At 35.7% G+C, this 23940-nt stretch overlaps 1 protein-coding gene across 1 annotated transcript in view; it reads right to left on the bottom strand.

The window, feature by feature from the left end:
- The window catches only part of LOC109593797 (smad nuclear-interacting protein 1-like), a gene marked incomplete at its 5' end in the record, with an annotated part of 53424 nt that extends 48447 nt beyond the window's left edge, over positions 1 to 4977 (bottom strand). The window contains 4 exons of the mRNA XM_020008896.1: positions 2661 to 2713; positions 2772 to 2862; positions 2909 to 2975; positions 4898 to 4977. Coding sequence (XP_019864455.1) covers positions 2661 to 2713; positions 2772 to 2862; positions 2909 to 2975; positions 4898 to 4977 — 291 coding nt within the window. The remainder of the gene's footprint in view (positions 1 to 2660; positions 2714 to 2771; positions 2863 to 2908; positions 2976 to 4897) is intronic.
- Positions 4978 to 23940: the final 18963 nt, after the last annotated feature.

Genomic DNA, 23940 nt, shown 5'->3' with positions numbered 1-23940 from the left:
TTACTGTTTTATCAAGTGTGTGATTGTATTTTATTCTAAAAAACAAAAATTAATTATCTTATGTTATGATATGCAATGATAATTAATATGAGCTTGACAATAGCCTGGAGGAACAGGAATATAGCTACAGAAATGCAGGGAAGATAAACACTCACAGCTTCTTGAACAAGGACTTGCGTCAAGACTAGTATTAATTTCACTTGTCATCAGTATAGTTGATATTCCTTCAGCATATCTATTCAATGCTATCTCTCATAAATGCTGTGAAGTCATAACAATGATAATAATAATAAAGAAAATTATTGTCTGTGTAAAATCAACATGTATCACAATGGTAACTAAAAAAATACTATAAATATTATTTTAAAATGAACACAAACAAGAACATAAAAAATTTTTAAAAAAACAAGGCTATGCTGGATTCTAGAGCAAATTAAAAAAGTAATGGAAACAAGGACAGGTAGGATTCCAAGCGACCAACGAAAATACAAAGTGAAAATCCTACTTGAGATGCAAATTCTACTCTACATTGCAAGGTGATAAATAATTTCTTTAAAAATAATATTGAAAGTACAATTTACAATAGAATTTACGTCACGAGTAGGATTTTCACTTCGTATTTTCGTTGGTCGTTCAGAATCCTACCTGTCCTTGTTTCCATTACTTTTTTATGAATTTGCTCTAGAATCCTACTTAGCCTTGTCTTTTTTAAACTTTCATGTTCTTTAATATCTGGTTTAAACTTATAATAATCATGCACGCCAATCAACCACTTTGCTCCCAAAGGCTTCATTACACTCAATCGTACATCAATCATCGTTTTCTCTCCTTCTTTCAGCTGCTTACAAACTTGTTTTGTGTACCGTTCCTAGAACTTGTCATGTAAAAAGGCCTTTGCAGGTTTATTTAAACTTGCATCCAGCAGCTGTAAGCAATCAGTACAGTTAGGAGGGACAAAAACAACATCAGTATTACTTGTGTCTAGCAGTTCTAAAATTTCCTGTGCGCATTGACCTCTAAATACATCGTAAATTACTAAAGCATGATGATCAGCCTTGAACTTGAGTTCCTTTCTCTTTCTATTTATGTAAGGTACCAGTATCTTCCAATGTAATCTTTCACTGTTCTCTCGTTACACCAGTGATTATGAGTGAAGGTGATATCCCAGTCTGGAGGGAAATTAAACGATGGAATACATCTAGGTGTTTTTCCCTAGTCGAATTGGTAGGAAATCTCCATCCATGCTACAGCCAAACACACCAGTAATCTGTCTCTTATTGTCTATTCCACTAATCTCAACTCTCTTGGATCCCTCTTTTGCTATTGTCTAAGCTGATACTGGTACATAATTTATACCAGTTTGGTCCCAATTAATGACCAAAGCAGGAGGAACTTCCTACATTTCCATAACAGCTTTTATATCCGACAGCAATTGAGCCTTAAAACATCAAAATCCTCCACCAAGACTTTAGCTTTGGTTGTTCCTTTTCGCTTTACTAGCCCCATTCAATAAAATGTATTTTTCCCAGTGTCTTGTCAATGATATATGTCCTCCATTGCTAGCAAGTAAACAACTGTGACTATTCATTATAATTACGTCGGCACAGCTGATTACAATAGCTGTATTTACGACACCTCTATTATCACATACATTGCTTATATATTCATGAACTTTGCGTATCAAAATCTTCTCCAATAGTTAGAGGTCAGCCTCATTTTTTCCCTGTTAGTTCTTTTACCAGAGAATCATCACCTTCATTTTATTTTTTTTTCAATTCAAGTAGGTAGATGTTTCTTTAATCACATAAAGTGCTTTCCTTTAAGTTGGGATAACTTCTGCAAAAATGATTAATAGTAGAAACTATTTCTATTTCCGCTGCTCTTTTGCCAATCTGGGCCTTTTGTCCAGCAGTGTACTTCTTGTATGGCCCTCTGGCACATCGGTTGGCAGATTGGTTGGTAGGCTGTTTCGCCGAGGATTTCATTTCTTCCATCACAGCCTTCACTTTACAATTTGTGGTGGCTATTGAAGAAGAAGGCATCTTTCTAGAAAGAGCACCGTGAGGGTCTGGCAGCGTATTCTTCTTTTTAAAATATTGGAGGATTGTAGACATTTTAAAGTAGTGAGACACGTGTGCCTACGTGAAGAGTGGGCCATATTAATAGTCAAAAATTTTGTGGCAAAATTTTTCGTGGTTGTAAGGCTAACCATGAAATCCACGAAAATTTTGGGGCACAAAAATTTTCCGCTTTACAGTAGTTACCCTACCAATGAATAATAGAGGCTAAAACAAATAATAATTAAGAATGCTGTAGAGGGATGTAGAAGTAACAGGATGCTCTCTAAAAATAGGCAATATCACCTTAGAAACTGTATAAATAGTTAATGTAAAACCACAATAATAAAAATAAATATGGCAATATACAGGTAGGAAAGAGGAACTATAAAACTTCCCAGAGTCATCTCTTCTGTGAATGAAAGAGGGATTGAGCTTTATTTTACACCACAGTAAGACAAATAAAATACTTAGGTCAATATAATGTACACCAATCACCAAACCATGAAAACACAAAATATATGACAGCCTCATTGCAAACTTCAATGCAGTGTATTTTACAATACTTATATAGTTATTAGGGTACATGTATAAATCAATTACTTTCCGATCACGTCCTATCAAATAAGCACTTTGTCTGTGTATATATAATGTGCCTAAAAAAACAATAAATGAACTATCAAGTGTGCATGAACATGTACATTACATCATTACTTGTATTTTTATCGCCTTTAAATTCATACAATCGCCATTTTGTTTTCGGAATTCTTGCCTCTTTAGGCTCAGTGTAATTTATCAAAACCCCCTAGAAAAAACTTAAAACCAATTTTTAGCAATAAAATATCAAATACCCCAACTGTATTGTTATCAGCTGCAAGTTTTCCTGACACCTCAAAATTTGCTTCTGCTTTGTTAATCCTAAGTAAGCAATATTATTTCACTCGTAGGCAAAAATCAAATATTAGTAAAGCGGTAGCGTTACTAAGTAGGATTCACCCCCAAACAAAATGGCTGCCACAACTTTTGCAGCCTTGCTATTATACTGGGAAAATGAGCTCTTATGCTTACCAGACTTTATAGAGGACCTTATCTTGACCAGAGGACTCAATTGGTACCACTGGCATGGCTCTAAACCGAGCGTAAGATGAAAATCAAAAATTGTGAAAACAGCCATTTTGTTCAGCCACCTTTTTTATCTTCATCTTCATCAAGAAGTCCTGTTAATCCAGTTGTCAGTCTGAATCTCAATATTGACTGGTGGTATAAGGACAATTCTTACACCAATCTACTCCAACAGTCTATGCACAGGTCCATGTCCCATCAAATCATTCTTCCAAGAAAGAAAAAAGTGAGTCTGTGACTGCTAGATCATACCATCTTAGCTGCACGCCGCCATTTTGTTCATTAAAGAAGCATGTGCTCCAAAATTTGGGTGAGTCATGCATGCTCAGATCTGTAGCTCCGGAAGCAGGTTATTTTTTTACCTAGCAATGCTTGGAATCAACTGTAATACTTTAGTGGAGGTTTCCAGCTTAGAGAAGCTATTAATCTTTCATGTTACTGTTTTATCAAGTGTGTGATTTTATTTTATTTTAAAATACAAACAATTAACACTGGCGGATCTAGAAAAATTAAAAGGGGGGTTTCATTTCACTTTAGTAGGTGTGGCTCATTAATTTTAATTAAAATTTGGATGTGGCTCATCAATTTTAACTAATAAAATGGAGGAAAAGTGCTGCAAACTGACTGCAAAGAATCCAAACATACTGCAAAAAGACAACTTCTTCTGCCAAAGGGGGGGTTCCATGGAACCCATGGAACCCCCCCTAGATCCACCACTGATTAATTAATTAATGTTATGATATGCAATGATAATCTGAACTTGAAAACAGCCAGGAAGAACAGGAATAGCTACAACATTGCAGGGAAGATGGACACTCTTAGCTCTCAGCTTCTTGAATGAGGACTTGTGTCAAGACTAGTAATAATTTCACTTGTCATCAGTATAGTTGATATTCTTTCGGCATAATCTATTCAATGCTGTACGGCTCTCATAAATGATGTAAAGTCAGAACAATGATAATAATAATAATAATAGAGAAAATTATTGCTTGTGTAACATTAACAAGTATCACAATTGCAACTAAAGAAATATTATTATATTATTAAAAAATCAACACAAACAAGAACATAAAAAAATTCTAAAAAACAAGGTTAAGTAGGATTCTGGAGCAAATTCGTAAAAAGTAATGGAAACAAGGACAGGTAAGATTCCGAACGACCAACGAAAATACGAAATGAAAATCCTACTCATGACACAAATTTTACTCTACATTGCAAGGTGAGTCACAATTCTTACATAATAACATCAAAAGTACATTGTAGAGTAGAATTTGCATCACAAGTAGGATTTTCATTATATATTTTCGTTGGTCGTTCAAAATCCTGCCTGTCTTCGATTCCATTATTTTTTACAAATTTGCTCTAGAATCCTACTGAACATTGTTTTCTTTAATTTTTTATATTTATACTATACATGTACATTTAATTCAAAAGAAGATTTCCATAACAAGTAAAAGAACATTGGTTCACATAAATAACAACAAAATATTATGCTTTTCATAAAAATTGCACAAAGCACATGCATGTTCAAAGGCTGACTTGATTCCTCCATACCAGCATGTCATTACTCAAAACATAAGACTAAATTTAGCCATGACAAAGACAACAAAGCTTCTATAATAGCATTAATAGGCATCAATGTAGCATGCTAAATGTGTGCAACATTGCTCAAAACACATTTAAGATAATACTAACACTCAGCACAGCACAAAACTGACCCCTCATTTTCAACTTGTGTAGCAGAAAGCTTAATCTCTTTAGACACAGTATCACTTGCATCATCTAAAACAAAAGTATTTTAGTGACAATACATGGTACAATAATAAGTACACACATGAAGAGCAAAAATTAAATGAATTAAGGCCTCAAAATCACTAACAGTTACAATTGACCTAGTACAGTTTAGTCAACAATTGTTGCATATAACACATTTTGTGCAAAAATGTGTTACATAATTATTCACAAAGTGTAAGTGTCAGCTCCAATCAAATATATAAAAAATATTTAGTACTGTTGCTGTATTTGCCTCATTTCATCCCTTCATTTTTCTTTGTTTTTAATATTTTTCAGTATACTTAATTTGGCAAAAGCCCACTAATATGAGTAGAGTTTGTTATATATATGTATGCATGTGCACGTATGTATTCCGCATCTCCTCTATAATATATCTGCACATGCCTGGCAATGCAATAGATTCTAATTTCAATACCATAAACATTCAACTTTTTGAGTGCTTAAAATTTTACGTTTTCAATGAAATGCGCTTAAAAGTTAATATTCATGTGAACTAATTATCATGCTCTGGCCATAGTCTACATACAATGGAATGGCATTAGAGGTGGCTTAAATTTCATGGATTTAAGGTAAGCACAAATATAACAAAATTTAATACACATCAACAATTAAGACGTGTACGGTATTTCATTGAAAGTGGGAGTGGTTAAAAGAAAATAAAATGGTGATCAACACACAGGAATTAGAAGTCATGAGGTTCCTGCTTCCTAGCAACAAGATGAGGCATCCGAAGACTTCTCCAACTGCTTGACAAGGTTACAGGTGTAATTAAGTAACTATGAAACTTATTTTTCTTGAGATAAACTGTGAAAGTCGAACAAATGTCGCCTTTGTTACTGACTGGACTAAACTAGCAAGCCTTTTTATATCTCTTGGCTATTTTAAAGTCAGTGTAGCAAGGCTTAAAGCAAAAAACAAGTCAAGAGTTTTCTAGCAGCAACATAAGGTAAAGATTCTGCTTTTTCAGCAGCTACTAATCTACGAGGCTCAGCCCTTTAATGTTCCACATTCTTTCTAGCATTTATTTTTATACTGGTTCCACTAAAAAGCATTACATGCAATCACAGTAAGAGATTGATCAAAATCATTCTATTACATGTTACATGTGTGTGTATACTTCGTGGATCCTTCTAGATAAGTGTGTCACTATCCATTTTACTCCTGATTATTACAGAACTTTCTGAATTGTGTACATGTACATATAAGTGTAATTATTGCGTAGCAGATTGTGTTCCTTGTAGGCCTTGGCGGTATACCGGTCTTTAGTTATTTTGCAAAATTTTTCTTACTTACTGTAAAATTACATCAGCAATACCAAATACTGAACACCGAATACCATCATATACCACATTACTATACCAAAATACTGAACACCGTATTGATCTATTACGTGTAAACAGAATTTTATAGATGTACTAGCCTATTTGGAGAGACAAGATGACTGTATCTCTTGTTGCTAAACCTGGCACGAAGAGTGTTGTGGGGGAGTACTTTGGGTTGTGGCTAGGTCCAGATGGAAAGCCAAATAACAATGGAATGGCTATCTGTCATTTTTGTACTTAGTTTCGATCAGCAAAGAACGGAAACACGTCTAATCTATTGTCACACCTTCATACTTCACACCCATTAGTTCATTCTCGTGTAAAGATGGCAATCGCTGGTAAACTATCTACCTCTAGAGCTACTGTTGAACAGCAAAGCCAGCAGACATTATCTCAGTTGCTTGAGCATGTTCAGAAATATGAAAGAAAGGGAAAGTGCTGGAGGGAGTTGACAGACTCAGTTACTTTCTTTCTGGCTAAAAAGATGCTTCTATGGAACACAGCAGAAAAGCCTTTTTAAAAAATGATTGCCAGCTTTGACAATAGGTATAAAGTTCCCAGTAGAAGTTATTTTCTCAAGAACAGCAATATCTACACTGTACGATGTCCTTCAAAATTATGTAGAATCAGAGCTAAGTAGAGTTCATTATTACTCATCTACTACTAATTCGTGGTCCAGTATTGGGCTATGCCTTTACATCAGTTATACTGTATATTATATTGATGATCAGTGGAATCTACGGAGTAGGTGTCTACAAACTCAATTTCTTCCACAACACCATAGCAGAGAAAATTTAGCCGATGCTTTCACCATAACACTCAAAATGTCGCAGCTAGATGTAACAAAGCAAGTACGGTATGTCTGACAACACAGATAGTGCATCTAATATGATCAATGAAGCTGAACGTCTTAATTGAATATGCCTATCCTGCTTTAGACATAACCTTCATTTAGATATTACAAAAACATTGGATGGTGACACTCGTTGTACTTGTGCTATTGGGTCATGTAAAAAGATAATCAGTGCCCTTTCAACGAGTTGGTAAAGAAAACGTGAGATACACAAATATCAGGCTGACTTAGGTCTTAAACAACAATGATTAGCAGCAGATCGTCCCACCAGGTGGAGCACAACTGCAAAAATGATATCCCAAATTTTGGAGCAAGAGGAACCTATACACAGAGCTCTAAGTACAGACAGGAAAGTGACACACCTACTACCAAAGTGGCAATATATAGATGCAATTACTTGTCATCTAGTGAAGATTACGTCACAGTATCTGTTATTTGTCCAATCTTACACTTAATAAAGACAAAGATAATAAACGAAAATGATACGGATACTAACTTAACAAAATATATAAAGCAGAAAATACATAGTGACCTAAACACACCCTATCAATTGTATGATTCTTCAGTTCTACATCTACTCAACATGACATCTGTAATTGTCGATAGCTTTATTCATGATAATCTAAAGGAGTCATTACTGAGTGAAGGTGAAGTATTGCTCCAGTGAATGTCAATGGAGCATTAAAGACTGTAAGTGCTGATACTGAGCCTCCACCATCTAAAAAGCATAACATAGGCTCCCTCTTTAAGGATGGTAAGGAACAGCAGCTTCCAACATTATCTTCTTCACAGCGTATCAACGCAGAGTTGGAAACTTACCTTTCCAGTAAAAATTTGGACATGGAACAAGAGCCATTGTTATGCTGGAAGCAGCACTGTTTAGAGTAATCAATTTTGTCATTACTAGCCAAGAAGTATCTGTGCATCTGTGCAACAAGTGTGTCATCTGAATAATTTTTCAGCACATCTGGATCCATAGTCACTCCACAAAGAGCTAGCCTTAAACCTGAGAAGGTTAACATGCTTGTTTTTCTAGCAAAGAACTTATAAAAATACATGTATGTGTATTATTGTACAGTGTTTGGACATCTAGATTATTCTTACGATAACTCATTATCAAAAACTTATTTAAAAAGAATTTTTAGTAACACTACAATAATTATTAGCTTATAGTGTCCACCCTTACCATTCACCATCAGTTCCATAAGATGCAATTAGTACATATGTAGTTGCATTGCAATACAAAATAAATACCGTTAGTAACTACATTATTTCTAATACCGCCATAGATTGTATTACTAAGTAATAGGAATTGGAAACTGATCACGTGATGTCATTCAAATCAATGAAAGTAGGTGCAGACGAACCTTGTAAGACTCTGCTCCTTCCCTGGCTCGTTGAGACTAGAGCAATATGACTGAGAGGACTGCTGGATTAAGTGTAGCTTGAAGCCAGATCCAAGGCAGTTATTTAGCTTATATTGTAGCTGAAGGTTTGCCTACTTATCAGAAACTGTTAAAGCTGTAATACAGCACATTATTTTGAAGAAAAATGAGAACAAGCATGCTTTTTTACCATGCGTGATAGGTGTGAAATCTATTCAACCTATAACTTGCTAAGAGTAACTAAAACTGAGAGAGTTGCAGTATAAAAAACAAGCATCAAATAAAGCTACATGCCACTAAGACACTTTTATTATCACTCGTGCTTCATACAGATCATAAGATCCCAAAATGTCTGTTTTTAGAGGCGTATCTGTTCAACCTATATCACAAAAAGTAAGTAAAATTTGGATAAAGGATAAAAACTGTAATAAAGACCAGGGTTTTTTACATGCCTTTAGCCAATTATATAAGCCATAGACGCCACTTTAGAAAAATAATAGCTGTATTCATTAATTTGTGCCATCATAAAGGCAATTTCAATGATAACACGGGCCGCAAGAGGCGGCGAAGATTCTGTCAACAAAACTATGTTTAACCGTCACAAAGAACAGTCATGAACTCCCAAGACTTATCTGTTGATCATTGATAGTAAATAAAATTCAAATTAATACAGTTGGAGACTTGGAGAAGAGCTTGTGTAGTCTTTCCATTGCTTTTCCACCATTACAGAGTCTGTCCATGTGACGTCATCAGTTTCCAATCCCTGTTACTTAGTAATACAATCTATGATACCCCAAGCCCTAGCTCCTTGATTGATCAACTTTTGATGATTACTAAGTTTAGGACCACCCACTTCTAGCAGAAGTAATCTTAGCACTATAAATACAGAAGACTCAACGCAGACAATGAAAGGTATTACAGGGACTAGAGGAGTTAGTGACCATATGGAGCAACTGACAGCAGCAATAACAAGTATAGTGAGATTTCAGCAATGTAGCTGGGAGGAGGCTCAAAAAAAAAGCTGGAGAGCATTGCAGAGAAAATGAACAACTACCAGAGGTAGCTTACCAGTTAGCAAAGAATCATCGAGAAGAAACAGATAGAGACAGCATCAGCAAATGAGATTCTGAAAAGTTCTAATGGGGATAGAAGGAAATAATCCACATCTAGTAATGACAACATCTGATAATATTTAAGACTTCATAAAATCTTTTAAGGATATTATGAAAGCATGAGTTGTGAATCAAACACACTGGATTCTACATCTGACACCATTGTTAAGTAGAATGGTGTGTACAGATCTTGGGACTAATACAAATTACGCAAGTCAAGAGAATTAATATAGGGTACAACAATATTAAGCAGCTAATAGGTTTCAGAATCATGTTTGATGAAAACTCCACTGATTGGGCAACTAAATGAGTAAAACTCATAAAGATAATTTTAATACCTGAAGATGAAGTGAAACATAAAAATGCAGTAATACAACTTTTAAATGAGATACCACAAGAAATAAAAATTTAAGTAAATTCTCAGAATTCTGAAACATCAGAGAGAACAGCAGAACTGACTGAATCTTTTGAGCAAGCTCTTTACCAGAAAGGAGTAGACTAAAGCAGGAAAGCAGACGAATAAAAAAGTGCCATAGGGGTTGCCTGTTACAAGTGTAATTGTATGAAACACATAGCAAGGAACTGTACAAAAAAGACTCTATAGACAAAAGATGCAGAGAACGGCATTTGGCATGGTGAAAAAAAGGTGATAGGTCACATGGTGAAAAGGATTCAGATAAAACGCAGAGCATCAATGAGTATAGTGGACAGGAAGCTAGTGCCATCAAGAGACAGAGGAAAAAGACAATTGGTATTACTTTTAGAAACAGGACACTTGAAGAGCATCCATTAGCATCAGTATGTGTGACACTCGATGGAAAGGGCTGCCAATTAAAACCAGCATTACAAGGTTTCTGGCAGAAAATGTTCTTTTGGGGAGAGATGTCCTTTTACACAAACACATAATGAAGCAATTACCTAAGAAGGAAAAAATACAGCTCTAAAACACCAATAGAGATTGAAAAATTAATAGAGTCAAAAAAGGAACCAGCACTAGCAGTAATGACAAGGGCACATAGGAAAGAAATGCAAATTGAAAGAGAGTCAGTCAGACAGGAAACAGTCAGAAGAGGAACAGTCTGGGAGCAGCAATCAATGCTAGAGGAGTCTCAGGAGCAGTTACAAAAAAAAACAACAAAGCATGAGACAGCAGAAGTCATTAAAGAGACTGGGCCAGGGGAAATAATGCTAGAAGCTATAGGTGCACAATTTTATTTGAATAGGAACTATTTCAACCTTCAACACGGACCAAAAACATCCAACCAGAGAAGAAAAAGCATAATCAGATACAAAACAAAATGGAGGCAATTGATAATGAAACAAGATTAAAGATCCTGAAATGCAGTCTTAGATAAAGAATGAAGACCCAGCTAGAATAGTTCAGAAGAAAGGAGTTATTTCTCATGTATAAAAACCTAAAACTCAACAGACAATACATATCAACAAGTTATTCTACCTAGAAATGAAGATATAAGATTAGCTTATATAACATTCTCAAGCAAATTGAACAGAAGAGGCAAAACCAGTAGTGGGATATGAAGATTTTATTTGCCATTTTATTTTAAAATGTCAAACAATGTTGTGAAAACTGTTTAAACTTGTCTGCTGCATGCAACCATAAAATTAAATATAGGTTAGACAACGCATTTGAGGTTTCTACGTAATTTAGATTACCAAACAAACAAATTTAATTAACCGAGGGCATAGCCCGAGGATAATTAATGTTTGCAAGGTCATCTAAATCACACAGAAACCGAAAATACGTTGACAAGGTTCTTTACATTATAGTCAGGGCAGTGGGCCCTTATCAACAAGGCCTAGGATAATGCTGTTGCTAACCAGTCTTTTCCATGCTCTGAAAAGCTATTAGTCAGTGTTTTACCTTGGAAGGGTCTCCCAAGGTAAAACATCCATAGTGACAGCACAAGACAGTTTCAAATCAAAACTAACTAGGTCCGACAAAGATAACACTAGGCAATGTCTTCTACCATACTAGCCTGTCCTGTTAGATCTCTGCAGCAAACATAAACTGTCAAGTTTCCAATCATTTATTTACTCCTCTTCATATCGAATCATTGGTCCCCCAATGTCCAAGATAAAGATATACTACCAAGTGATTTCGTTATCTTCCGTCACAATAAAACTGGTAGAGGTGGTGGTGTTCTTTTGGGAGTACACACTTCTATCCCCTGTTCTCAGCTGTCTTCACCTCCTGAGCTTGAGGTAATTTCTCTTTTATGCCAGCTAAAATTGTTTCCTGTTACTGTTGCCTTGTTTATGTTCCTCCAAATGCATCAAATCAAAACCATGATATCCTTAGACAACACCTCTCTTCTTTAATAGGTAGTTCCCCAAATCCTATTTTAATTGGTAATTTTAATTATCCGGATATATGCTGGAGCACTGTGTCAAATGCACATCTTCCCTCTGATTTATTTTGTGACTTTGTTTTTGATTCAAACCTTACAAAGCATGTGTCTCACCCCACGCATATTGGTGGGAACATTCTGGATCTAGTTTTGGCTCCACCAGTGGTTCCTATACATGAGGTGACGGTCTTCTCCTCTGGATTACTCTGTTCTGATCACTACATTGTATCCTTTGTCATACATTCTACAGGCATGGAGCCCCACTCATCTCGCTTTACCTCTACCATTATCCCTGACTTCCGAAATACTGATCTTGTGGGTTTAAATGAATACCTGCTAAACCATAATTTCAGCCCCTGCCTGGCTTCTGATGATGTCAAATGGATCTGGTCCTATATCAAAGAGGTACTGTACCAAGGTTTTGATATTTTTGTCCCAAAGATTCATCTCAAAGCAAAACAGTTTCCTCCTTGGTTTACACCTGATATAATACATTTCAGTAATAAAGTCAAATCACTAACGAGATCACTAAGGCCTGGTTCTGTTTTTCGACGTGAAAAGATCACTAAACCATCTGAACTGTTTGCCCAGAAAGTAGCTAGAGCAAAGGCTAACTATGAGAGTAACCTTACAAATGGAAATAGGGGTGATACTACTCGACATGATGCAACCTTCTGGTATTCCTTCCCGTATGACCTACAATACTATATCTGTCTCTACTGATAGCAGTATTGCTGACTCTTTCAATCACTATTTCTTCTCTGTCTTTAATAGAGGATATGCGTGCTAAATATATTCATAACGTTACCGTAAATTATTCTAATACTTGGCCACACCTCTTTTAATGATCCGCCATATTGGACATCAAGGCAGTGTGAAGACACAATGGAGCATGACTTTGAAAAGCTGCCAAAAGCAGAGAAAGAACGATACAAGCAGAAGATAGAGATGTTTATGGGTAGAGAATTTGAGAAGAAGATGGATCCCTATGAGATTGATGAATGGGAGGATGATATTTCGTTGTGGCCTCCAGTAGAGTATGGCTGTATCTGGACATATCTGATAGACTCGCCTAGAGAATATACCAAAGACAGCCTTAAGGCTTACAAGAGTCTTGCTGCGTACAATTATTATTATAGGTATGTTTAGTTGGTAACTTCATAAGTTTAAATAATTGCTACTCACTATATCTATGTAGTGGATGGGTGAAAACTGTGTATTATGCAAATGTGAATGACAAGACTTGCTTGCTGAGAGCAAAGGTAATGCCATCTCAGCGCATCAATGATAAGCCCCATGACGCATGGTTAGCTGTGGAGAGAAAGACAGGCACTGTTATCACAGGTCATTGCACTTGTGTTGCTGGGTAAGTACTAAGTACATCATTGCATGTAATGTCTTTATATTATTGTAGCTGCGGTGAAGTTTGTTCACATGTAGCTGGTATTTTGTTTAAAGTGGAGGCGTGTGTTAGGCTAGAAATAGCAAAGAAATCTTGTACAGAGCTCCCTTGTGTTTGGAATCAACGTTATTCTGATAAAGTACACATTATATAAAAATTTTATGTTGTTTACATAGTTCCAATACAGGTTCCACCACAGACTATATGTGAGATTGATCTTAAGTCACCAGATATGATGAAGAAACAGGAAGATGGAACCAGACCTAGTAAAAAGAAGCAGATGAGTATTTCTGAGGAAGCACCATGTCTATCTCGCAAAACAATTCTTGATTCTTTACAAAACGTGTATCCAGATTCTGTCATATTTACTATTGTTCCTGAGTACTGCATTGTTAACAATGAAGTATCAATCAATAATAATCAACCGGAAGATTCTGAAGATAATGAAAGTTGTGTTGCAGAGGAATTAGATCTAGCATTACCAGTAACATCAGCAGTGGAACCACAACAACAACAGTCAGTATCAGATGCCACAGGATTTACAACATCATCACAAACACCTTTGATACAATCACAAGTTCTAGATCCAGTAACGACATCAACTTCTACTTCATTGGCTTTACCTCCACTTTTATCAAGCCTCTATAATCCAAATGTTGCACTTAGTCTTAGTGACGTTGAGATAGAGGATGCATGTAAAGATATCTTTATTACAATGAATGTGACAAAACAGCAAGCAGAAAATGTTTTTCGAATTACAAAAGAACAATCTGAGTCACGTCATTGGTACCAACACAGGAAAGGTCGTATTACATCCTCAACAGCTCATTCTGTAATAAAGTTCACATATAGGTCTTACCCTGCCACTATCGTTAAGCAAGTCATGCAGTATGAGGAACTTAGTCCAACTATTCCAGCTATAAAGTGGGGACGTGACCATAAAAATGATGCACGAACTGAATATTTTGATATCATGAAGGAAACTCACGTAAATTTTCAAGTCGATTTCTGTGGCCTTGTCATCAATCCAAAATATCCATACATGGCTGCCAGTACAGATGGTAAATGTAGTTGTTCATGCTGTGGTACTCGCTTAATTGAAATCAAATGTCCGTATTCTGTCCGAAATGAAAATCCCAATAATGTCAAAAAGGCTGGTTTCTATTTAAAGAGCAAATCTGGTAAATTGTCATTGTCAAAAGCCATACGTACTATTCCCAAGTACAGCATCAGCTATTAATAGCAGAGGAGGAGGTGTGTGACTTTGTCTGCTGGACTCCAAAGGGGATTTTCATTGAGACCATTAATATAGATACTGATTTTAGGGAAAATGTACCGAAATGCAAAAAAAAAATTTTACAATACATTTTACCTGAACTATTGACACACCGTTTTCTTGACAATGGCCTGAAAACTGATATTGTAGATGCTGTATCATCAGATGATGACAAAACATATAGTTTTTGTGGCAAAGACAAAGCAGGTATGATGATAGCATGTGACAATTCGGAATGTTCTGTCGAGTGGTACCATTATTCGTGTGTTGGTATTAAACGAAGGCCTAAAGGATCATGGTTTTGTCCAAAGTGCAAGTGATAACAATAATAACAATAACTCTATTAATATGATTCATTATTAATTATTTAAAGTTTCAAATCAATAATAATAATTTAATTATTCATTATCAATGAATCAATGTTATTAGCAATTATTAGTAATAAGAGAAACAGATAAATGAGAGAGGAGATTGTGAAATACTGTCTAAATTGTCTTGTTAAATGATAGGTTTTGATAGATTAGTAATGGCTGCAGCTACTGTGACAATTTTGTCTATAGTGCATACTGTGGTATCATCAGGCTTTTTGATTAACCTTATTGGTAGAACACTTTGGAGTATCTTAAAATTTTTCAGCTGGCCAATTACACGTTCCACATGTATCCTAACATTTGCCAGTTGTCGAGTTTTTTCTACCTCACTCCTACTTAACTGATCTCTACCTTTAGTGAAAGCAGGGATGCATAAATGAGCACCACATATTGCTAGTTCATCAGAGATGTTGAAGCCTCGGTCAGCTAATACCACATCACCATATTCAAAGTTATCCAGAATACCACAATGTCGTGTAATCACTTTGTCTGATGATCTGCCACCCCAAGCTTGTGATACAAAATATATCGATCCTGTTGGTGTGATACCAATCAAAAACTTGACATTATTGTGATGTTTATAGTGACTGTAGGTAGCTGTTTGTGCTGCGAGTAACGATGGTGTTTGCATAAATACTTCAAAGCAATCAATGATGCATACAGCGTTGACATATTTTCCTCTGAAACATTTTGGTAAGTTATGTTTGAGGGCAATACGATTTGGCCACATAATAAGTTGTTTAAATTTTCGGTACAAAAGATCTAGCCATCTATGAAATATAGTAGATATATATTTCACGTCAATCCCAACTCTATATGCCAGATCTTGATTTTCATATCCTCTCCTCAGTTTTGCCAATGTTATAAGTAATTCATCCATTAAATCCAGCTTGCTATGTAAAGGCTTTTCAACAAAAGTACTGAGCAATCTGAACAATTTTGAAAAAACAGCAAATGTAGGAAGACCTGTATAAAACCTTATTTTCTTGTCACTTTGAAATGAGCGTGCACGAAATTCTATTTTCTGCAAGTGAGAAGTTAGCTTCTGTGTATTAGATGCCGATGTTCTTAATGCTTTAGAGCAGCGATCATACATTGAAGATAAATTTGCAATATCTTGTTTCTGCTTTTCTAGGTGATTGTCCAAAACTTCCTTGTCCAAAACTTCCTTGTCCAACTGGAGTTGTAATATTTCATATTCACAATCCTCCAACATCTCTTCACAATTGGAAAGTACATTTGATTCTTCATTCTGGGTTCCATATTCAATTCCTTCTTCACTTTGGTCTTCGTCATCTTCATGTTCGTCATCAAATGGTACCCCAGCTAGTTCATTCAGTTCATCATCACAAGTTCCATGTAGCTCTCCTTGATCATCTGCTTCTTCTACATCATTCTCTTCTGCATTGCCCTCACTGACATCTATATCATTCTCCCTCCCTTGAGTATTGAGTGACACATCTTGATTTTCTTCTGCCACAACTTCCTCTTCTGCCGCTTCCTCTTCTGCCACTTCCTCTTCGCTTACAACTTCCTCTTCCGTTACCTGAACTCTTCTCTCTTTATGTACAATTGCTGTTTTCCTAACTCGCTTCTGAATTACTTTATTTTGTCGACGACGATGGTTGATAAATCTGCTGCTACGGTCTGAAAACTGTTTTATGCTGTTTTCTAATACACTAGTATGAGTAAATATTGTTGGAACATAGCTAACACTTAAAGGGTTATTTGACCTTTTGCCTGTAAATATTAATAGTAATAATGATATGTTATAGGCAGATGATTGAACTTACTTCCAACAAAATGTGTACTACATAGCCTTGATGTTGAAGTTGGCTTCCAATTCTTACGATTCAAAGCTGTTACCCACTGTTGTCTCAACTCAGGATCAGCAGGAAAGCAATAGAAAGATACATTTCTCAATCCCTGACGATTATTACAACCAAAAGCACTGTAATGGATGGGCATCTTGATGTCCAATATGGCAGATTTGAAATTTTACGAAATTTTTTTCCCTTAGAATTTATTACGGTACACAATGAATATGTTTAGCACACCTATCCTCTATTGTCAGCCCCCTCCAAATCCTATTCCTCCAACATGTGCTAGCCCCTCTCAAGTCTTGCAATCTATCTCCTTCTCTGACTCTGAGGTCTATGCAGTTCTCTAGAGTCTTGATCCAACTAAGGCGAAAGGCATTGATGACATAGGTCCTCTCATTTTGCATGGTTGCTCTCTCTCTTTATATTCCTCTGCACCACCTATTTAATCAGTCTTCGTTGTCCTGCAGCATCCCGAGTGATTGGCTAATACATCTGATCTGCCCTGTATATAAAGCTGGTGATAATTCAAATGTGGCAAACTATAGGCCTATATCTTTGCTTTGCTCTGTTTCCAAAGTATTAGAGAAACTTATCTATGACAAAATTGTGGACTTTATTATTCCTACAATTAATGATAAGCAGTTTGGGTTTCTGACCAACAGGTCTGTCCTGTATCAGATGCTACTCTTTACCCACGATATCATTAACTCCCTTAATACTAAAAGTTCTATTGATATCGTTTACTTCAATATCAAAAAGGCATTCGATAGCATCTCTCATGCTAACCTTCTGACTTAGCTCAATCAAATTGGTGTAGCTGGCCCTCTCTTGGAGTGGTTCCAGTGTCACCTCACAACTAGAAGGTAATGTGTTGTGGTCAGAGGGGTTCGTTCTACAATGTTGTCTGTTCTGTCAGGTGTGCCTCAGGGCAGCATTTTGGGCCCTCTTCTGTTTATACTATATGTAAACGACTTACCATCATTTCTTGAGAGGGCCACTCCTTCAATGTTTGCTGATGACACAAAATGCTATAGTCCTATCGCTGCTATACCTGACTGTAGATCTCTGCAAGATGATCTAAATTCTCTTGCCATCTGGTCTCAGCAAGCACAGCTCAAAGTCAACCACTCTAAGTGCTCTTTTATGAGGTTTAGTCCCATAAGCAGTACACTTCCTGACTATACTTAATACTTTAATGATCAACCTATTACTGACGTAAAGTTCATTAGAGTCTTGGGCATTCACCTATCTTCTGATCTCAATTGGTCACCACATCTACACCACATTTGCTCCAAGGCATATTACATGCTTGCTTTAATACGTAGAGTCACATCTCCCCTTTGCAGTCCAGGTGTCAGGAAAATTCTGTATCTGTGTTTGGTACGATCCAAATTATCTTTTTGTTCACCTATCTGGTGTCCCCGTTACATCAAGGATATACTATTGCTGGAGACAGTGCAGTGTCGATCTACAAAGTTCGTCTTAAATGATTACACTTCTGATTATAAGTCCCATCTTCTCAGATTAAATTTACTCCCATTAATGTATTACCTTGAGCTTTGTGACATCTTGTTTTTCTTAAAATGTCTGAAATCTCCATCACCCAACTTCAATATTTTAGATCATGTTTCCTTTTGCTCTAGCAGTAAAACTACAAGATCAGTATCCTGCGGTAAACTACAACACCAGTACACTCCAAATGACACTATGAGGTTCTTCTATTTCTATCTATTACAACCATTGTGGAACAAATTACCCCCTCTCAATCTCTCCCTCTTTTATAATACGCTAAAGTTGCAAATATATAAAGTCCTTTGGAACCATTTTGAAGCAAATTTTGATCCTCCACAACCCCACTCTTTTCATTTTAAATGTCCATGCTGTAAATGTTACACTATGACAGCTTCCACTCTTCACTGATTCATCTCTCCTCTCTCCCTCTCTTACTCTATCCCTCCTCCTCTCTAATTTTATTAACAAATTAATTAATTAATTAATTATGGTTTTTTACATTTCCACAGTCCCAACTTTGCTTGGTATACCCTCAACTTTCATTGTCTTTCCACAATTTCACTGTCTTTTCTCTGTGTCTTTTAAGTTTTAAAGTAATAATAATAATAATAATAATGATCACAAGGACAAAGATATGCTATCGCAAGCCATAAAGATGGAAGCAAGAAGTCCATTCATATCCAAAAAATGAGGGTAGACACAAATTGGTGCATAAACCAATGCAATACTTGGTGTAGGTAGCAGCTACAACTTAATGAAACTACATCTATCATCGCGAATAGCTTATAAAATCTATGGAAAAGTTTGTCCCAGAAGTGACACAAAAAGATGGCACTCAATATGTTCCTAAAACTCAATACCATATAATGAACAAAACAACAAAACAACAGTTTAATGACAAAAACACTGTTTAAAGTAAGTGGAATATAAGGAGTCAAAACTAATCATTTTTCTTAAGCAACTGCAGCGACCCATTTATACAAAGGTGTTGACAAACAATTGATAATGGAACACACTGGTCACCATAGCATCGATGGAGTAAGAAGCTACTAAGAGGACATCAGCTGAACAAATGATTGAGATATCAGATATTTTAGCGAACACTTAAAATACTCAACAAAAAAAATTTTTAATGTTGATGGACGGTGAACCACGAATTGCTTTCAATAGCTGCATAAATGTGACTGTAAATGTTCAAAAGTATTATTATAAATAAAGGTTAACAACAAGTTATCTAAGAAGTTATTAATAGGTAACTAAGCTAATTAGCTCTCTTCATTTAACTAATCAAATTGCATCATTTTACCTGACTATAATCTCAAGCATCAACAATACCTTTACCCATTATAGAAGAGCTATTTAAAGGGAAACAGACATCAATTTGTGATTATTATTTTATATTCTTAATGAATGCCTGACCATAACAAAAATGTGTTCCAACTCCTATTTTATACTATTTTATTTTTTCCATCAAATTATATTTGCCCTTGAATTATATCAGCACCACTAAGAAGTCTGAATGAAAATAATACTCGCCCTTGAATTATTACTGCATTATGCATATGCACAGGAGTCTTAATACACAATTGCCACCTTAGGTAGAGAAAGCTCAAAAAAGGGTAAGTGCTGATAAATGGAGTAAAAAGTTATTAGTTTTTGCCCTTGAATACTCTTCGCCCACGTTACCCAAAGTGTTCTTGCTTCTGAAATTAGTAGTACCAACGGATAAAATTTAAGGAAAAACAGTACAAGTGCTTTGCTGACAAGAATACATGAGGTTATTATGAGCAAAATACATCATCAAGTGGATAGTGTTTTCTCACTATATTAGGAATTAGTGTACGTTAATCCCAATGTTTGCATGCAGAAGGTTAATAGGACGTCACCCAACAGATAATTTTGTGCAGCATTATCATGAAACTATAACTTCAAATAGGAATCAGAAGCAAAATCGTCACCTTTGTTACTGACAATGCTTTTAACGTGATCAAGCAGTATTATTACCTGGCTTCCATGACAGAATGAAGCAGACAATAATAAAGAGGATGAAGATGCTGACAATGAATAGGAGATTTGCAATATCAAGAGTAGACAAGTATATAGAAAACATTAAAAATGGAAAAGAAGTAGGATTAAATTGGAAAAAAGTACAGAAACAAGAGGGTACTTGCAAACTGGTGTGTTAACAAATCCTACACCACTGCATGAAGAATATTACCCAAAAGCAATGTAATTTTCAACACAGACTACTACATGATAACTATGAAGCCTTGTCTAGCTTTCATGCTGTGGTATAGGATTTGTTACCACACTAGTTTGCAAGTACCCTCTTGTTTCTTAGCTTTTTTTCCAAGTTAATTCTACTACTTTTCCATTTTTAATGTTTTTCATTTACTTGTTAACATTTTATTTCTTAAATTAATAAATTACTTTATGTTATAATTATGTGGTTAGGATTTATGCTAATCACATGCACATAAACTAAAGTGGCATCACACCACAAACCAACGAGGTGCTAAAGTTGGAATCTGCCTTCCATTGTTCTCTTTCTTTGCTTCCTTTTGAAGCCACATGTCCAGTCCTTGACCCAAGCTCAAAGAAATGATATAGAAGCCAACTTGAGCGGTTCCCAGGCTTAAAACATATCCATGTTGATAGAAGAAAGATGAAAAAGAAAAAGTCTGAGGAATTTAGCAGAAATTTGAATTTGGGCTTATTCTCTAGAAATGCTCTAGCTACATTACAGTCCACTTTAAAGGTACCAGGAGAATGGCTCAGTGAAAGGGAGCTCATCTCAGCCATTTATAAGGTTGTACAATGTAAGATAAAAGAGTTATAAGTGTCTGAAAATCATTAAAATGGCCTCAATCTTGAAAAACCAGCCTCAATCCTACATATATGGTACCACCTACATAATAATAGTTATATAAGAGTGTCGAACTGCATAATAGTAGCTTGAAACATCACAGCATAGACCTTTCTTGCACATATTTGGACATTCCCACATACTGGGTGTGGCTGAGTTATTTTCATAACAGGCTTCAGCAGCATTATAAAGTTTACTAGAATGATGTTCAAAGCTTCTTCAAATGTCCTCCACTGTTCCTTATGCATGTTTTAGTCATTACACCCACACTTCTGGTCTCACATGACTTACTTCTACACAGTGATGTTTCAGCTAATATAGTGCAGTTCAACACTCTCTCTAAACTATTATTTACTCTTGGAAATATCAATGATCAGTTTCCACAAAGGCGCTACACTTCTCTGAACACCAGAAGTGCTGGAAATCAACTGGTTTCGCTCATACTATTATGGATATCCAATTATTTCTCTTATATAAATACTTTGCTTGTAATAAAAAACAAGTTTCGTTTTCATGTACAAAGTTTTAACAAGATATGTCTCGGTGAAAACTTTTTTGGTTAATAAAAATTGTTTATAGTTGATTTTTGTCCAAATCATCCACAAAATACTTTTAACCTCTAAACTCAAAAATGTAGTCTACATGCCCTGTAAGTTATTAAAAAGCACCATGAACTTGGTCATAATTAGGTGACCTAAATTTCTTTATTTATAAGAGCTGTTGTCCTTATTTTGCCATATACAAATAGAACCAATTCTCCTCATTCCTATTACCAAGATTGAGCTTTATCTGTGCTTCTGTTTAAGAGATACACTTCTGCTTGTACAGCCATGTATCATTTTCACCTTTTACATGTAGCAACTTTTATTTTTGTGCAAACCATTCACAGGGGTGCTGGGCTTTTTCAAAGGGTATGGTACTATTAGAGCACCACTAAGCACAAAAACAAATAAAATAAATGATATCTCTTTCTTGCTTCTGCAGTATTCATTATGGTGCTATCATTTTAATCGAGTACCTTTGCTACCGCTATATTTCCAAGCAGAACTTTTAGATTTTGCTTTCAGAAATTGACATTATGCTTCTCTATTGGAGGAGTCTATCTAACCAGGGGCGTAGCTACACCAGGGCCTGTATGGGCCTGTGCTCCACTAGTTTTCTTGAATCCGCCATGTTTCATTATAGTTATTAATATTAATGAGTTCTTAAACAATTAATAATAGTCATAGCACATGGTCTCATCATTATGAAACATCAAATGTACTCGTTTTTCTCTCCACCTATGACACCTAGTCTCGCGCGCCAGACCCAAGCCACTACGTGAGGAAGGGTCTGGATTCATTCCCTACAAAAACTATTCTCTCGAGAAGCCAGTAGAACGCTATGACAAGACATGACTAATAATTGAGTAATCATTTACGTAAGACACGTGTGCAGCTGTGCTAATCATAATGGCTGGGATTTGCTTAGCTTGTGGTACAGAAGTTTCTGCTAAGGATAGAAATAGAAGGATTTTATCGAAAAAACATGTCAGTGATGTTCTTTTGTTTATGAGGAAGATATATGACGCCATACTTAAAGAAAGACAAGAAGATATTGATTATATTGTAAGCAGTACCTGTTAAGTTACTACCAAGGAATCATATGTATGTCTTAACTGTTTTAAAATTTTGACAACGCATGTTAAGAAGCAAAAAGTCATTGCTGATAAGGTTTGTAAGGTAATTGAAAGTCTTCCAACATTTCCTCGTGTTGAGATAGCTGCTACTTCAACCTCATCTTCAACTGTGACCAGTCCTGTGCGGAGCTGTTTGCATGATGCTGCTACTACACCAGTAACACAAATAACACCTGTCACACCTGTTTTTCCTTGTGTTGAGATAGCTACTACTTCAACCTCATCTTGAACTGTGAGTAGTCCTGTGCGGAGCTGTTTGCATGATGCTGCTGCTACACCAGTAACACAAATGACACCTGTCACACCTCTTAGTCGTAAACGAAAGTGTACTATTTCCTCATTAGGAGCTAAACCTGACTTGCAAGTATGTGTGTTATGTGTTAGTTGGTGTGGGTTACTATAATTTTACTGGGTACTACATAATTATAGCATTAATGAGAATTGAGAACTGTTACAACTCTTGTTGATTGTACATTAAATTAATTTTATTTTCTTTTTATAGGTTATGTATGGTTACAAGAAGAGAAAACTATATAATGTGAACACTCCTAGGCGACATAAGCTTACTGGAATAGTGGTAAGGGGAAAACCATTGTCAGTAGCTCATTTCTGTCTTTCTGACAAGAAATACAGCAATGCCTTACTTACAATACTACAAAAGTATTTGCATAAAGAAATGAAATTTTTTTGTTCCAATAATTTTAATTCAATTATGAAGTGTAAAAATATGTCAGCTTTGTTGTCATTCAATTGGGGCAATATTATAGATGAAGCTAAATGTTATGCTCCAATATTGTATGCAATTCCAACAAGATGCATAAGAAATGACCAATCACCAGTTATAATTGGATTTATTATATCATTAATATGCAATGCTCACTGGAATTACATGAATCTTCCTCAAAGATTAATTTCTCTAGTTTTACATGCTGGACACTACTCAAAAAAGGTGCGACTTATATGCTATAATAATAATTAATGTTGTTATCATCATTAAG

Source organism: Amphimedon queenslandica, unplaced genomic scaffold (genome assembly GCF_000090795.2).
Source record: "Amphimedon queenslandica unplaced genomic scaffold, v1.1 AMPQUscaffold_13504, whole genome shotgun sequence".
In the NCBI taxonomy this organism is placed as follows: domain Eukaryota; kingdom Metazoa; phylum Porifera; class Demospongiae; order Haplosclerida; family Niphatidae; genus Amphimedon; species Amphimedon queenslandica.
This window is presented reverse-complemented; position numbering and strand designations above follow the sequence as displayed.